General features: G+C 29.2%; 2 protein-coding genes across 6 annotated transcripts in view; one reads left to right on the top strand and one right to left on the bottom strand.

Annotated features, from left to right (window-relative positions):
* Positions 1 to 108: 108 nt before the first annotated feature.
* On the bottom strand, positions 109 to 3,672 carry LOC118073517 (fatty-acid amide hydrolase 2). The gene is made up of 8 exons (XM_035094071.1): positions 3,486 to 3,672; positions 2,369 to 2,588; positions 2,038 to 2,241; positions 1,772 to 1,977; positions 1,540 to 1,682; positions 1,160 to 1,338; positions 696 to 1,085; positions 109 to 628 (listed from the first exon to the last, which is right to left on the bottom strand). Exons 2-8 carry the CDS (start codon positions 2,573 to 2,575, stop codon positions 335 to 337), a joined length of 1,623 nt encoding a protein of 540 aa, XP_034949962.1. The 5' UTR covers positions 2,576 to 2,588; positions 3,486 to 3,672; the 3' UTR covers positions 109 to 334.
* A 77-nt stretch (positions 3,673 to 3,749) lies between these two features.
* Positions 3,750 to 18,165, top strand: part of LOC118074059 (monocarboxylate transporter 4-like) — a 51,915-nt gene continuing 37,499 nt past the window's right edge. For 2 of the 5 annotated variants that reach the window (XR_004691173.1, XR_004691174.1), the window contains exons 1-13: positions 3,750 to 3,860; positions 4,465 to 4,759; positions 6,629 to 6,799; positions 7,030 to 7,130; positions 7,228 to 7,369; positions 7,640 to 8,122; positions 8,310 to 8,604; positions 8,744 to 8,830; positions 8,910 to 9,068; positions 9,141 to 9,437; positions 9,707 to 9,955; positions 12,280 to 12,550; positions 15,036 to 15,184. The gene's annotated coding sequence lies outside the window, so the exon portion shown is untranslated. Of the gene's footprint in view, positions 3,861 to 3,916; positions 4,207 to 4,464; positions 4,760 to 6,628; positions 6,800 to 7,029; positions 7,131 to 7,227; positions 7,370 to 7,639; positions 8,123 to 8,309; positions 8,605 to 8,743; positions 8,831 to 8,909; positions 9,069 to 9,140; positions 9,438 to 9,706; positions 9,956 to 12,279; positions 12,551 to 15,035; positions 15,185 to 18,165 lie in introns of those variants that run through there. The other 3 variants (XR_004691175.1, XM_035094959.1, XM_035094958.1) reach the window with 3 other exon arrangements.

Genomic DNA, 18,165 nt, shown 5'->3' with positions numbered 1-18,165 from the left:
AATTACCGAGATGACTTAAATAAATCAATATTTTTAAGAAAGTGAATTAGAAAAAATTATATTTCCATGATTATCATATTTTGCACAATAAACATATTATTGTATAAAAGTTTCCAACATCACATATATAGATATATATATATATATATTTTTCTGTCTTAAATATATTTTACTCTTAATTTCAGTATAAAGGAGTATTTAAGATAAATAGAAAAAATAATACATTAAAAACCATTTGCATTAAACAATGCAATGCAAATATCCAAGATAAATATATCATAAAAATAAAGGCAAATTTTGAATCAATCAAAATTTAAAAGTATTGTAATTTTTTTCATTCTCCGGGTTGTTCTGTTTTTGTATTTGGCATTACCCATCCGCCAAAATCTCGTTCCAATTCTTCAGCAACTGCAAGTGTTAAATGGTCTTGGTATAAACCAGCAACAACTTGTATACCTATTGGAAGCCCATTACTAAATCCAAGAGGACAGGCAGTGGCTGGCAAGCCAAGGCAATTGATAATCGCAGTATAAGAAAAATTGAACGCCTTCAGAAGTGGTTCGTGATGAAGTGGAGCAGGCGTTGGGTGGGTTGGATATAAAAAGACTCCATTTTTACCCAACATGTCCTGTGAATGATACATACAAATTTCAATAAAATGTAATTTTTATATTAATAAAAATATGTATACTCACTCGAAACTCTTCATTGAGATCTCGAGTTTCTTGAAGCAGTTTGGATCTTTCTTCACTGTTATATTTAATTCCGAATGCTTCGAAAGCTGCTGTAATTAAAGCAATAAGTGTGTGTTCACCAGTTCCTGTCGCCCATTTAATAAACTCCCAAAAAATATTTATTCTTTTCTTCCGGTTAGACAACTCATAAGCAAAATCTTTACCCTCCGGTGAAGTCATATTAGCAAGCCACAATGCAAGACTTTTTTTCATCTTTTTTATTTGTACTTTTTCAACTTTAACTTTATGATTCCATGTAAGATACCATATAACTTTATTCATCGCTTCTTTGATATCTTTTGATACTGGTGAAACCAAATATTGGCCTCCGTCATCTTCCATGTAATAAAACTATTCAATGACAAAAAAAATTTACCGATTAATAATCGATTTAAAAAAAAAAAAAACTTTATTTTTGATCTAACCTTGAGTTTAGAGATATCAACTTTTTCATCTAAATTCAATTTCGAAGCATTCTCTCCGGCAATTATTTTAAGGATAGGTTTTAAATCTCCAGCATACCGACACATCGGTCCAATGGCAAGCAATTTATATTGTTCTTCACAATGTGGGCAAGGATATTGACCATGATTCGACACAATTCCTTCGAATAAAAATGAATTATTGTTAATTATCCAATTAGTTGATAGTTGTTCTTAATTACATCTATTACTCTTCATCGAGAAAATTTTTTTTCCAAATTGATAAATTGTAAGACCTTTCATAAAGTTGAGTCATTCATTCAAATGTATTAGAAATTAAACGAATCAATTTTCATTGAAATAATTGACTTATTATTACAAACCTTTTGATGGTTTGTGTCCAAAAATTCCATTAAAAAAGCAAGGCATGCGAATGGATCCACCAATATCTGATCCTATTCCGAAAGGTGCACCAGCGGCTGCTTGTAGGCATCCTTCACCTCCTGATGAACCTCCAACAATGTGGCTAAAATAAATTATCCAGATTATTTTAAATCTAAAATTCCTCTTAATCAGTTTACGATTAATCGATTACAATTAAATTATAGTTTTCACCAAGTATTGTAGGGATTCCTTGTGGTGCCATATAAATAATTGCTCGTTTCCCACCACATAGCCAGTTCAGAAACATTAGTAGTAGCCAATGGAATAGCTCCGGCTTTTCTTAGTAGTCTTATTACTTCAGCATCTTCTTCAGCTCTTGTATCTTTTCGTAAAACAAGACCTGCTGTTTGTTTCATACCTTTAATAGCAATACAATCCTGCAATATTTAATTAGTATTTTTATGAGCATGGTCTGAATGTAAAAAAAATTAATTTACCTTTGTTGTGAAAGGTACTCCGAAGAATGGTTTTTCTTTCTCCAGCTCTTCAATAGAAGGAGCATTTGATGAATTCAAGATACGATCATATTCTCTTGCTTCTTCTAATGCCTCTTCAAACCTGTCTTCTGCAAGACAGTTTAATACTGGTTGGATCTTTCTTATCCTGTCTATGTAAGCTTTCACTACAGACTCTGAGCTCAACTATCAATGAAAATGATGATGATTATTATTATGATGATAGTTATTAGTAGTACTACTTTTTGTTGGAAGATAGAAAAATTTATTTCAGTAGTGAAGTGAAAATGAAAGATAATATTTTATTACTTACTTTTTTCAGTCGTATCATAATGGATAGAGCAGTTAAACTCTTCATTAGAATAATCGGGTTGTCTGCTGGAGGTAGAGGCTCTGGACGGCCTGTGTAATAAGTTGTCAGAAGGTAAAACCATCGTCCAAAATATTCAATTAGTTTGTGAACGACAGACAGTATTTTTCCTACAACTTTGGTGCTGTTGTTAGTTGTTTTGGTGGCCATTTTCTTACATTAGCTGAAATTTTAATGTGCTGAATGATTTTCGTTCAGCTATACTATTAAAACTTAATTGCTACGCTACATAAAAAGTCTATAAAAAGGTAGATTGATTGGCAAATGGCCGTGAATATTAACTATACTGATCTTCGGATTATATAATTTATTTTTACATTGTATGTATGTTTTTATATACGTGACTATCAGATAGCAATACATATTTAGATATAAATCTAATAAAAGCATGAAAAATTGATGTTACACGACATCTGAAAGAATAAATGTTTGAGATCAACTTGAAGATAATTGTTCAGCAACGCAAATGATGTTGAAAAGTGTATTAGTATTTTAAGATATTACTTCACATAAATTGATAATAGTATAATAACAAAATCAATCGAAATGCTACCAGTAGTTATAATCGACTGTTCAATTATCAAAATATCCTTGAAAATGTTTGGTAAAAAGTATATTATCACATAAGAGGTTTTTCCTGTTTTACTAATTATAAGTTATATAAAAAAGTAAAAAAATTTAGTGACTTTACAGAATAAATCTTCAATTTTTATAAATTATAGTAATAATAAATTTTTTTTTAATTAAATATTTATAAATAGTTACATATTGTTAACTGATCATACTTGATTTATACTCTATTTTATTAATATTTTATGAGGATTTCTTTGAAATACCAGCTTTATTATCATTTTATTTAGTGTCAATTCAATTAATTATATCTTAAGAATTTTCATGAATGTTCTCTATAAATATTGATTAAATAAAGCAGAGGAAGTAGCTTAGAAAAAGTAATTGACACGAGTTTATTTTTTACGAGCAAATTTGTTACGCTGTCATCTGAATGATTCACTCATCATATTTATGAATATATACTTGAAAATAAGATGTAAATACTTACATAAATATTTTTAAAAACACTTGAATATTCAATGAAGACACAGGTGTTGTTCAACTTGAATGTATTCTATTCTGTCTTGACAATTTATTGTTATTAAAAAATTAGAAAATACTCCCATAAATATCATCAACTCCTTTCACCGGTACAACTGGATTACTGGATGCTCTTGTGATGCTCATGAAGGAACGGTTCGATACTCTCGACTATAGAGCACAGTTTTGCTACAGTTTGTCATATTTGCTGATAGGTATAGAGTATGTTGTAGATAAAGCTTACTCATACACTGACAGTTGATTAGCCACTTCATAAAGTGTAATTTCTGCAGTTATTTTGTTATTGTACTTGATTTGCTATTAAGCTGCTTAAAATTGATTAGTAAGTATTCCAGAAGTCGTAATACTTTCAGTAAATAATCGACATTTATTGTTAAATCCTGCTCTATAAAGCTTGTCGGTTACCAAACTTTGAGGTTAAATACTTTAGCAAAATGGTTTACTATTTATCAACAAAAACAAACACTTGATACCAGCTGGTATTTGACTTGTGAAATGTCATTAATGAGCGTAATAATAGTTTTTATGGCTTGAGTTTGTTGGATATTATATAAAAAATGGAACTGTAATACAAATAACACGTACATTTAGTAATTCTTTACATGTTAGTCGTGGTTCAAGGGAATGCTATTATTTATTTATAAATAAAATTACAGGACAAATTGAAAGTAAACAACTTTTTTTTAACATTAATAGTTTTTATATTTATATTATTTTATAAATAACTTAAATAGTTCGATTTTTATATGTATATATTTGCCACTTTTTACAAATTTTTAACATATTATTTTTAAAATAAATATGGTTAAAAATTGGTTTCATTGTAGAGTAAAAAATGATATTAAAAAAGCATTAACATAAAGGGAAAGAGTTATTTAAAGAATTTATCATAAAAAAAAATACTTGAATAATATTAATACTTCTAGACAGTCATCAAGATTTTTCAATGACAACCTCCGGATACCGGAATGGATTCTGCAGATAATATAAATTTAAACAGCTCTTCTGAAAAAGGAGATCAATGTGCATCTAAAAGTATTGGTGCCAATGAGCTCCCAGAAAAGATGAAAAAGGTCGAGGTAAAGCCAAAAGACTCTCCTACGAGTATTTTGGCTAAGAGTTCCGTTTTATTGCCAACTGGAGTAGCACGTGTAAAACAGATATCTGCTGTGCAATCTGGACCAATAAAAAGCTCTATGACTAGCACAGGTTCTGCTACTGGTGAGTCATCTAAACACATTATTGAACATCCCTCTCTAATAGTTTTGTCTCAATACCTATCTATCTTTAACATGTTGGACTCTCTAAAGAGTAATAATGGTTTAGCACACAAGATATCAAACCTGTTGAGTTTGATAACAGGCAACAAGTGTCTTGCATTCCTTCTATATTCAACTGTTTTTCTTTGACAGGACAAGTCTTTTAAAATGCCAAGTATTCACGTTTTAGGTATATTTGAATGCCAGAGTAGGAAGGTTATTATGGTATATTTAAAACCCGGTAGTTTGCAGTGGCGGAAGATCAAAACGAACGAACCGTTTTTAATGAGAGTATTATGACAAAACACTATAATGACAATAATTCATTAATAAGAAGGTTGAATCACTCAGAATATTAGATAGCAAGAAACTTATCTCGTTGTCAGTAATATATTTATCAAACAATATCAAGGCTTTCCATGGGTATGAAATAATACAAAATACCTTTATTTGAGTATAAATAAAAATTTTTATCCAATTTTTATCAGAATGAACTCATCGATGAACATGTTTCTATTTTTATTCACTTTATGAAAAATATTGTGAAGCAATAAATAGTGAAAGTAAAAATAAATAGATCATACTCAAATAACGATTCATTTATTTTATTTTTATTATTTGGTTTATTGGAATAACATTTTCAAGATTAATTTCCATATTTAATAAAGTCGATATAAAATAATCATCAAATAAAAGTAGAGATTTGTTTTGATAAAAGTTTCCTGACAAGAATAATTAATGATCCAATATTTCACTCGTTAAAATAAAAAAAAAAACATTTGACAATTCAAAGTTGAATGTATTGTATTATTTTTATAAAAAAATAGTCTTATATCGAATATTTTTGACAGTGTTTAACATCACTTTTTCTCAAAGGGATCAATTTCAATTTGGAGTCCAGTCTTTAAAGTGAACAATAGCCAGCTCATTAACGTCTTGGGAATATAGCTAGTTTCCGCACGACGTATATGTTAGAGATTTGTTCCGGACGTTTAGTGAATCTCTGAAAGCAGTAATATCTATTTACAAACATTAACAAATGCAAATAAACCGGTCCTTTAACTATCAGAGAAACTGTTTAATTTAAAGGGAGCGGAGGTGTGAATACCGACGAGAAAAGTCCTGCGTGTTGAGCTAGTCGGTTTCCCTATTGATCTATCTCTATCTTACGCTCGTATTGATACCTCGTGTATCTTTACTATAGCAGTCAACTTTTAAGCATGGCAGTGTGTACATATGTTGACGTGATGAATCAATGAGTCAAGTGTGAAGTTGGGCTGACAATTATCGATCTGGAACCACGTGGTGATGTAGACTTGTACAGAAATTCAATTGTCTTAGGACGGATGTGTGTTTGACCTTTACTCTTTGTTTGTACATTGCTAGTAATGAAGTTAGTCAGTCTTTGACAATGCCTCGATGCTGTGGAGCATCATCTGTGCCTGTCATGGAGGATAACAGCTCTCAGCAGAAGCAAAGGCTCAAGCTACACATTCAGGACAGTTAGTAACAACCGTAACAATCAATTAGTGAATGCGTTACCGGATACATTTCAATTCTCATGCGCACATTCGCTTCGTGAAAATTCGTATTCATGCTTTGGTGAACACTTGAATATACCATCGAGGATACCAGCTTGATAGCTAACTAAAGAGTTAATTGGACGTTCTACAGCGTTCTGAAAATTACATTCAGCTTACCTGACGTCTATCGATTAGTCTAAAAATACCATACTGAATGACACTTGAATGTTACAAAATTACTGAAGTTTTTATTGTTGAAAAAAATAACTAATAAAAATAAAATAGTAATGTTGATATTATTTCCTCAGGTAACCCAAGAAATAAAACAGCTCTAGCACCTGGTCACAGTTTGATGGATTGGATTCGCCTCGGTTCCTCGGGTGTTGATCTTACTGGAGTCGGAGGAGTTTATCAAGTCGTCACGCCAGCTGAGCTCGCTAAACATAATGAACGAAACGACGCTTGGATTGCAATAAGAGGTTTGTTTTTATTATTATTTTTTTAAGTTATTATTCTTTTAAATCAGTCAATTACAGTAATATTATTTTTTCTGACAAAAGAAAATAGCATCATTCTTTCAGATAATAATCTAAAGTTTGTATTTTTAATTTGAAAAGTATTAAATAATTAAATTATAATTATTTCAAATACCTTTCATCATTTAATACGTTTATCAATAAAAAGTCTTAATTTTTTAAATTTATGATAGGTATTGTGTTCAATATAACAAGATACATGGATTTTCACCCTGGAGGTGTGGATGAATTAATGAGAGGTGTCGGCAAAGATGCAACGAAGCTTTTTGAAGACGTAAGTGTGGGGTATAAAAAATCTGAAATTTTTCCAAACTGCCCATGAAAACCATTAAGTAATGTAAGTTTATGTATCTGTAGACCATGAATTTTAGGTCCATGCGTGGGTTAATTACCAGAGCATTTTACAAAAGTGTATTGTGGGCAGATTGAGCAGAAGTGGACCAGTAGAAATTGATTCTACTCTAGAAAATAATAAGAAACCTACATCTAAATTATCTCCACTTGTCGTTGGTGGTTAGTATTATCTATTGAATAATTTATTAATATTATTACCAAATTCTTTACGATATTTCAGAAATAAATCTTAATTTAACTTTTTTGTTTTATAATTATTTTTCTATTTAAAACATGAAAAAGTAATTGGATTTAAATGATATACCATTAAATTAAAAATAATTTTAAATAAATTTGTGAAAGAGGGAAGTTTTTGTAACCGTTTTTATTATTAAACACAGTTTATTGAAATTTTAATCAAAAGTTATTAATGTTGATTTTTCTTTGCAGTGCGAAATTTAGAACAGAATGAAAAATCAATAACCGTGGCACCGAAACTTCAAAGCGATTGGAAACAAACTACAAACACTGTTTCGTTTGTCTATAAAACAACGGGAAATCAATCTCCTGGTTTTCAACTAATACGAGAAAGTGAAATGGAATTCAACATAAAAATTTGTCTACAGAATAGTATAGTAAAACACGAGTATGATCTCACTGAAGGTGTTGAATGGCCACCCAAATGGGAACAAAACTTTGCATCGATGGAAACCACATTTATTTTCACAAAATTAAATGGATCATTGTGGAAATCGTACGGTAGCAGAACTGTTGTTAATGAAATGAAAAACTCTGAGCGAAGTTATAGATCATGGGAAATTGTCAGCAATACTTTACTATGTGATGATGTTCATCTTTTGGTCACAAAGTCGAAGGATTATCTAGAAATCATTCCTGTTGGCCATCATGTTGAAGCAAAAATGAATGTGATGGGTAATAACTTTATTCCTCACCAGTATTAATCATTAAATATTAAACTTTTGTTGCATAAATCAAATAAAATAAATTTGCATTGCATAAATTTTGTTTATAAATGAAATAATACTTTTAATCGAAATTAAATGCTTGCATTATTTATTCTTTGCTTGATGAAATTGTTAATAGTCTTGACTTGTTTTAGGTGTAGAAGTTTCAAGGCCATATACACCAGTTCCACCTTGTCTCCATCCTGCAAACAAACCGCCTGAATACACACCAGATTGTTTATGTTTAATAATAAAAAAATACAATGAAGGTACTTTAAGTCCGTCCGTAACAGCCCTAAAGCATGGGCAAACCTTCTCTATAAGTAGTGGATTGGGAACATTTGTAGTTGAGTCCTATGATAAATATTCTACCATTCACATGCTTGCTGCCGGCACTGGATTGACACCAATGCTTGGAATCATTCAACGAGCACTTGGCAAACGAAATGTGTAAGTCTTTCAAACTTTTTGTTGAGCTTTTTTTCGATCACAATTTTTATCTATTTATTTTATTAAATTTTTTGCGAAGTTGGCAATAAATTTTGTATGGATGATATAATTGTTGCAGTAATTAATATTAATTTTTTAGGAGTACGATAAACCTTTTAAATTTTAATAAAGAAGAGAAAAATATTTTTTATGGTCCTCAGTTAGCGAAAGTATGCGAAGACAAAAGGTAAAAAGCAATCTTATAAATCTAAAGCAATAATCAAAAGAAATTTCAATGTTACACCATGATTATGTTTAACTTTAAGGTTGAAAGTCATTCATATTTTATCACAAGCTGATGATAGTTGGAGTGGAAAACGTGGAATTGTGTCTGAAGTATTATTAAAGGAATTAATCGGTGACGCTGTTAATCAGAGCTGTATTTTTACATGTGGTCCTAAACCTTTTATGGCTGTGGCTGAAGAGTAAGTTGATATATATTTCAGGATTATCGACAAAGCATGGCCATAAATGTTTATTTTATCATTTCTTTTTAGAGCTCTTCAAAAATTAGGATGGAAAGCTACACAAATTTATGAATTTTATGGGTAATACGTGTATCTTACCACTAAAACAACACCAAAACAATCATGAAAGTAATGGTATTCCGATAGACAATTGTCCTATAAAAATAATTTAATCAAGAATCTTATAGTCTGACCTCTCTCAGTTGAGAAATGTGATCCAACAAATTAGTACAATCAATAATTACCAATAGAGCAATGATTACTGAACTAGTAAAGAAATTTATTATTATATATGCACTTGTGATTGACGCAGAATTTTAAATACAGGTACATAAAGACTATCAACCATAAATTTTTAAACTACTTTTACATATTATACACTCATTATTATTGTTTAAGTATAATTCGGGGTAACAATTAAATAAAATATTGTTATAGTTATATAAATAAAATTTAGATAAAGTTAACTTATTTTTTATAAACTTACCTATGGAAAATACTTCAAAAATAATTTATTTATTAATTTATTTTTTTTTATTCATCTTTAAATGTTTATTTTGTAATTTTTTTTATTTGGTTTTTTTGTTTCAATTTAGCAGATGGCATCATTAATGTATTTATAGTCGTGAAGATTGACTTAATAGTTTTCCTGTAAGAACAAGTCATTAAGCATCGAAGAGGAAAGTTTGACAATGATAAAGTTTATACTGAAGTTGATTTTCTTCTGACCCCATATCGTGGTTATTGATCGCAAGCTGTGAAACTTCTTTCCGCAATATGACGCGACGACCGTTCTCGCTTATGAGCGAGCGACCGAGACGGATTTCTTTTGGCTTCTCATCTAGGTACGTATAATTAATGGACATCGTCTAACCGTTCGTGCCAAAGCTGTGAACTAGATTCTTCATACAATGTGATTGCTAAGTCCTTGTTTCTGACAAGAACTTGTCTTGTCGTCTTTTGACGGCAGACAACTCAGCATATGAAGAGCAAAGGAATTGTGTGATTTAAATTTACACCTCAGACATTTAAAAAATTCAGATTATACGACGAGTCCAAATCCAATTTATTTTCGTATCATCACTAAGAGTCCAATTTCATTTATTCTCATGAGAAATAAATCGTCTAGATAAATTTAAATAGGATTTAAATAGCAATCGATTGCACTGCTTTGGAAGAGCATCGAAAAAATAAATAAAGATGATATCTGTAAACAGAATCATATTTTGATATAAGCACATTATGACAGAAAAATTATTCTATTTATTCTTTTAACCAAATTCAATTTTTAATCTCTACTTTTGATAACCAGTTAATAGTATTACACAAAAATCAATATCTCCCATTATAATTAAACTTATTATTGGTAATTAATAATTCTTTATTTCATTTAGTTGAAATCGAAACTAAAAAAAACATAAATCATTGTTAGAAGTATTATTTTTTCAATTAATAAAAGACATGTCAGAAACATAAAACTAAATAATTAAAACTTGAAATTCTATTTGAGATAGAAAGTTAGTTATTGGTCGAAAAGTTGGGGAACAATTTTCGCTACGACGAAGTCATTATTTTCTATCGGCTGACCACACATAAACTTTATCTACTCGTTCGGATATGTAATTATAGATAAACAAAGTATTAGCTACCAATTTAGATGTTTATACAAATTCCTTAGCTTTTTTTTTTAATGACATCAAATAACGTGCCGGAGAATACACAAAATTGTTTACTTATCTGGGATTTCAAGTCGTAGATGAACGAGGTTGATGCATAGTCACGAAATTCAGTTGATGGTTGAGTGCATCATGATGTACTGCATACCAAAGTTCAATAGTCGTGTATGCAAAACCTGACAATAGCTCGTATTTTTCAAAGAAATGACATCCATATGTCATATATCGAGTTTTTCCGTTCCATTCGCTCCCAACTGATCCATATGGAGATAGATTTTGATATAAATAAATTTTTAAAACTCTTTTCTCATGTCATTTTCTGTTCAAATACTTGGATATGTCTTAAAATACAATTTATGACTCACTTTTTTCGAGTAATCATTTTTTAATACCGATTTACAGTGATATAAGATGTTATCTATTTATGATATTAGAGTATTTAATAGATCAACAGCTGTAGTATTGTGAAATAATATCAAACCAATATTTTAGCTTTTAAATCTTTTTATGCTCAACTAGACAAATTAATTATTTACCAGGCCACAAAATAGTTTTAAAAACAATAACTGCTTGAATCTCTGTTGGATACTTAATCAAGCATTAAATAGCATATTTATCAGTCGATCTTTAGCAATAAAAAATTTTATTGTAATTTTAGTGTACATATTTTTGAATGGAGTTGAAATTAATTGGCAGTATTAAAATTTTCAGTAACATTGAGATGATATTCTTAGATAACCATTTGTGTTTCAGAATGTTATAAAAACATTATTCTTTTTGCATATATGTAATTTAAGATGATTTTTATGGATCTAAAAAATTATTATTGTGTCAGTAAGATACGAAAGGAAACGTCTATAAATCCTAAAAGATATTTTTCATTCTTTCCACAGTTTATTATAGATAAAATTCCTAGTGCACTAATATATTAAGTATGACTTAAAATATAATTCCACGTTATATTTTGTCAAAGAATGGCATCTTTTTATAAAGCATAATTTTCCTGTATTTGAATGTATGGTAGACCTTTGATATAAGTTATTCAAATATTTTATAGATTATTATTCTATTAAAAAAATTGTATAGAATACACTTGAGAGTAAAATAAGATTTAAACATGACTTGTAAAAAAGGATTTTTGTACAAGTTAATGGGATGCAATAGTCTGAACATAATCTTGGAAAGTGAACTAAATGTCACTATGTCAATAGAAAAAGTGTGATGAAATGAAATGAAGAAAAATGTTTATTTTTCATCAGACGAAATCATTTATTAATAAAAATAGATCTATTAAAAATGATAATAGTCAGGAAATATAATATTTAAATGGATGGCGAATTTAATAGGATTGTATAATGGTTTCTAGATGTTAAATATAATGTTTGATGAGACAAAAATATTCTTATAGATCAAGACGTTGAATGAAAAATGTGGTATAGGCAATAATGTCACTTGAATACAACATACTTACTATTTGTTTCTGTTGTTTGTAGTATGCATGTCAGACAGGAAGGAACAAGGGAGTCTAAAGTGGATGGTAGACTTATGTGGTATGACGATGAAAAAAGGAAAATAAAAAAAAGTGGTGGATAGACTCTTCGGTGGTTCCCGTCGGCGACGGCGACAGCAATTGCAAAGAAAAGGGAGCGTGAGAAAGTGGGAGGAAGCGCTAGTGGGGGCGAGTTAGCGGGGTGCAAGATGGAGAAGGGAATGCACAGGGATGCTGCTTTCAGTCGCGCGGCAGCCCTCGTTCTGATTAGGCGGGTGAGTTGTGATCAAGTTTCATTTTATTGTTATCAGAATACCTAAATTGAACATATTCAAAACCAAGTTATTAAATAAAGATTTAATACAAAAAATTTTTTTATTAAAATTTGAAATTCTGTATTTCTTTTTATAATTAAATTCACGTGAATTTTTGAATTATTTTTAAAACATTTACTTCTGCACATCAAGGGTTCGTATGAATATTTGTTGTTAGTTGTTTATTATACAGTAATTTTGTATATAAAAATTATATCACGACTTGTTATATTCAAGGATAGCTTTTGTGTTGTGGAGTAGAATTTTTTATATTCTCCAGAGGACCTAGGAATATTCATATGTTGTAGTAGTGACAACAGGTTAAAAATGACACGAGAATATAATTTAAGAGTGAATTTTGTATTGTTGAAAATTATTTTAATTTTCATTTTTGAATAAAAATTTTTTTTTATAACTTCGAAAAATTGTTGATCTAAAAATTAAAACAAGTTCATGTGTATATTTTGAGATTGAAAAATTGATTTTCAGGTCAGTAAGTAATTTGATGATTGAAAAAAATTATACTTGTGAAATGGAAAATTCTTGACACTGAATTACTTTTGATAATAACGATATTGAAACAACAGGTTAAATATGATGATAAAAAATATTTTATGAGTACTTAGTTATTTTACCTTGAACAATCGTTGTGCATATTCTCTAGAGAGGAATCATTTTGTGTTGCTTCTTAACTTTTTTAAATTCATTAAAAATTGAAACGATTTTATGAAAAAAAATTTGAAGTTGGTAATTTGAGTGTTATGAGGATTCTAAATTGACATTCTAGACAAACATTGCATATCATTAATCCAAAGTAGACAATATGGGAATTGATAGTTTACATTTATAGAGTTGGATTTCCACCCGATAAAATTTTAGTGCTCGACTTTATATATGTTAAGAGAGGTGTGAGAAAGAAAAACAGATATAATCGACACTAAATCTAGATTTATTGTCATTTGACGATATCACGTCTTTACTACTTTTTAAATAGATTCTGGTTTGTTGAATTTCCAAAAATTTATTATTTTTCAAGTCTTTTAAAAGAAAAGTTACTTTCAATTCACTCCATCAACAATTTTTTGTAATTTTTTTTTCTAATCATCAATAAAAACTCTCCAAAACTTTCAAGTTTTTCTATATCTTTTTCTTCTCCAATTCGTCGAAGGATCTTGAACAGCATTGGCTACGACTTCAATTTATTTTTTTATCTCTATTCTAAGCTCCAGAAAATATTTTAGACTTTATTTGCATTGAAAAAAAATTATTTTCATTTTCAAAGACAAAAAAAAAATTATTCTTGAAAACAAGCTAATCATCAAATGTCAAGCTCTGATGACTGTAATTTAAATAATTAGAAAAAATAAAATCAAATAATCGGTTGTATTCTATAAAGTTGTCGTTAATTCAAAATAATTGAACACGTGTTTCCATTGATTGTAATCCAATTAACCTAAATTTTCTTTAGGTCTCTATTTTCATTTCAATAACAATTAACACTCTTGGAAAAACTTTCGAGAAAATTGATATAAATGTTTTAGCACTCTACAGAATTCATTATGATTACTCAGTATAATTTGCATTTGCATTCGTTTTTAAGCATCATAAATATTTATACATATTTTTTCTACAAACAGAAAAATTAAAAAAATTAAATAAAACCATGAATATAAAATTATTCAGACATTCTTAGTAAAAAATCAACTACGTATCTTCAACTTGTTATCACATTATTTTTTACCGCGCAACTTTTGAAAGTAAGTTTTCGTTTGACTACTTTACTCTAGGGTGTCACATACTGAAAGTGCTTTCAGTCTTTCCCCTACGGATATTCATATGCTACTACCCTACATCTTTCCTTCGGGTTTTCTGTATTATTCGCATGGGAAATAGAGAATCGCATCATACGCTGGCAGAAATTTATATTTGTAAAACACTGTACTTTTCACCCGCACAATCGTGTGTAGAAGATTCATTTCAATTTGTCATCTTAATATTTCATTTCAATTAATGCTCACCTTTCTCTATTCACCACGAAAAAATATATTCTACTAGTACAGACTTTTCTTGAAGTTGATTCTGTGGCTCCAAAAACTCATTTTCTATCTAATAATTAATCTGTTGTAATAACTATCTACTTTTTTTGTGGTTTTTGCTAGCTAAAAAAATATGAATAAAAATTAAAATAAAATTTTATGTTATCATTTTCACTCTTCTAAAAGTTGAAGAGTATTTTTCTTTTTATAGAAAAAAAATGATAAAATTTGTTATCATACTCGTATGCAAGTAGTAGAAAATAAAACAATGCTGTATTTTTTTTTTATTTTTAGAAGCATAAGTCAAATAAATAGTTGTCGAAAATATTGTGTTTTATTACTTCAATTCAAGTCCATATGAACTTTTTTTAAAGGCTAATTGAATTACATAAATATATATGTATGTACAGCTCCACTATGAAAGGAAGCAGTTGGACAAAATAGCGCAGACTACGTACGTGAGCCATATGAAGATTTAATGTATTTCCAATATTTTGTGGATTCACGGGACGGCTTGGGAACACCTGCTAGCGATCTAAAGACTTGCGACGTTTTTCATGTAAGTAAATTAATAATAGTTTCCATTTCCAATTGACTTCATCTAATTCACCTTGGGTAATATTAATCGACATTATTAATTATCTTCCAAAAAAGAGATAGTGAAAAGAATGAATAATGGTTGGTAATTTTGATAGTGATAATATTGGTTTGGAAACTTACATCTTCAATATTGAGGAAAATTATTCAAATGACTTTTTTCTTATGTGGATCTAGAGTAAATAATGGTTGTAATTATTGCTTTAGTTTTATAGAAAATTCTCCTTCATTCAGTAATTTATTGCTGGAGTAAAGTTGAAAAATATTTATGGTGTCATCTTGGAAAAAATCAATTGGGAAAAATTTCATTTGAAAATTTAATAAACGACGAAGGCCATATAATGCGATTTTTGTGGTGGGACTTTTATCGAACGAAGGGGAAAGAGAATTCCAAAAATTTCGATTAACTAGACTGCATCGGGAATTGTTGTTGTACTGAGCACAGTTTCTGTAGTGAAAATCGATTCCTGTAACTCAATTGTCACCGTAACTTGCTAAATCCTTGGAATAATTATTTTACCTGGCACCCCATTGAAATGGAATCAATTATTATTCACAGTCTAATTGTTATTTTAATTTTCCAAAAAAGAGTAAAATTGATGATGAAAAATGATTTTTCTGGTGATGTTTATTATTTAAAAGTTTTGGTGAAAATAATGGTCTCGTTAGGACAATATATTTCGTTACCTAGATAATGATCTGAGATTTCTCTTCATAAGTCTGCTGAGACATGTATATATATGTACGAAACATGTCTGTATTTATCTATGTACCTTGGTGAAACACGAGCTCGAATAACTTTTTTGAGAGATCATAAAGTTATTTCAATTATTCTAGAAGTTTTGAACCATCTCGTTTTGTCTCATTTTACATAATAAAACATGAGTTAAAGCACAAAAGGCAAAACGAAGTTTTATTTGTATGGGTTTAATTTTTCTTTCTTTGAAATTTTTTACTGAGTAATTACTCTCATTTAAAAATTTTACATGTGCTGATTTTTTTTTCACCACTATTTTCGATTCGTTTTTTTCAAATGTTTCTTAAATACTGTTTTCATCAGTGATCATAGATCACTCGAAATATGTTTTTTATGTATAATTTATCATACTATTGAAAAGTTTATTCGATATGCTGAATTATTAACTAATACACTTCCAAATTTCCATGAATATGACAGATTATCTTCACATCAAAGTTGTTTATGCTAAACTACTTTTCATACACTAATAGAAGCTCATGAATTTCTCCAACGATCTGTTTGAAAGACATTTTATCACAACTTGCTGATATTATTCCAAATAAAGTTTTGATATTCACACCTAATTCCATTAATAAATCATCTCTGAAAGATTTTTATATGTTTCACAATATTTTTCTCCAATATTTATATCCCTCAAAAAGTTATGATCAGTGTGTTCATGCATTTGGTGAATCGTCTGTCAACCTAGAAAATACATTTGACTCAGTACAGCTTATAGATGAATTTGAGCGGTTTTTTTTTTAACTCGGATAGTATCACTGGTATCAAGAAAACATGACAACTGGTGTTTCGGTGTAGAGTTGCCAAGCATAGTCGATAACGTCAAGCTTATCACGGGGTGTATTTGACGTGAAATGAGACGTGCGAGAATAATAGAGCAGTCGATTCGCTGCGACGTCTGCTGACGTTAAGGTTTTTGACTTTACAATATACTTTATCTTCACACAGACTTTCCAGTGATGAAAGACTCTTTGAGAACTTTAGTTGAAATAAAAGGGTAGTCTTTAGAATCATTAAGTCCCGGTGTAATTAACCTAGATTTTATTTTTATTCTTATTTTTTATTTATGTTCGAAACTCATTTATATGAGGACTTATTGTCAACATTGTGTTCAGATTGAATATTTTTATTATTTAATCAATTAATCAGTTGGACGAATTTTTTTGTTAATGTGTTTGAAATATTGTTTTGAATGTAAAGATAAAAATAGCCCAACAATTTATTTGAAAATATTTAAATGAAAAGTTATCAATGATTCATGAATGTTATTCATGATTTTGTGCTCAAAAAGATATACGAAAGGTAGGATGAACGCAGGATAAGTCGGGAAATAAATTTTATTCAGTAAAGGCGAGAGCAAGTCGTCAGTGATTCATTTCCGGTTTCTAAAAAGCAAACTCAGCAATTACTAAGATCACCATTAATTATACAACATAAATTTTATGTGGACATAACGATTATATCATCGGATTTAACGACATGATCTTCTGATCTCCAAAAAGTAACTATTATTTCTCATTCAGTACCAAAATTAACATCCGGCTATAAATTGTGGTCTTTATTAATTAAATTAACCTTTGACTTGATCTTGGTCTCTGATGATTCATTTTTCATCAGAATATTCAGCAACGTCAAAATGTTATTTCAGACATCAACATTGATTTTTAATAAACATCTGGCTTTTTTAAAAGTCATTACTTTTTCATGAAATTAGCCATTTTTTTTTATGCTATTGATGTTTGAAGTAGTTAATTTCAGATTCCACAGTAAACAACGCAATAAAAAGATCATTTTATAGATAAATATGGAAAAACTGAAGCAGAAAATATAAAATTAAACATGTTCTCTTTAATTACTATTAAATAAAAATATTCAATAGTGAAATGATCAAAAACGATCAACGTGGAAACAAAAACTGGAACAAATGTTAGACTTCAATATATTCCAACAGATTTTTCACGCTTTATTTTGACAGAATAAGCAAAATACACTGGATTATGGTAAATCAGACACAACATTTTTTAAAAAAATATTTTTACTAGGATATCATGTTGTGATATATCTATGTAATACGACTTGACGAAAATCATAAAATCGATTCTATTAAGTGAAGTTCATTAAATATTCAGAGAAGCCAATTTTAAGTTTGCCAATAAATGATTTCAATCAAAGGAGAACTCGTT

This window comes from Chelonus insularis, unplaced genomic scaffold (assembly GCF_013357705.1).
Source record: "Chelonus insularis isolate UGA/USDA-ARS -01 unplaced genomic scaffold, ASM1335770v1 contig_131_pilon, whole genome shotgun sequence".
Classification (NCBI taxonomy): domain Eukaryota; kingdom Metazoa; phylum Arthropoda; class Insecta; order Hymenoptera; family Braconidae; genus Chelonus; species Chelonus insularis.
This window is presented reverse-complemented; position numbering and strand designations above follow the sequence as displayed.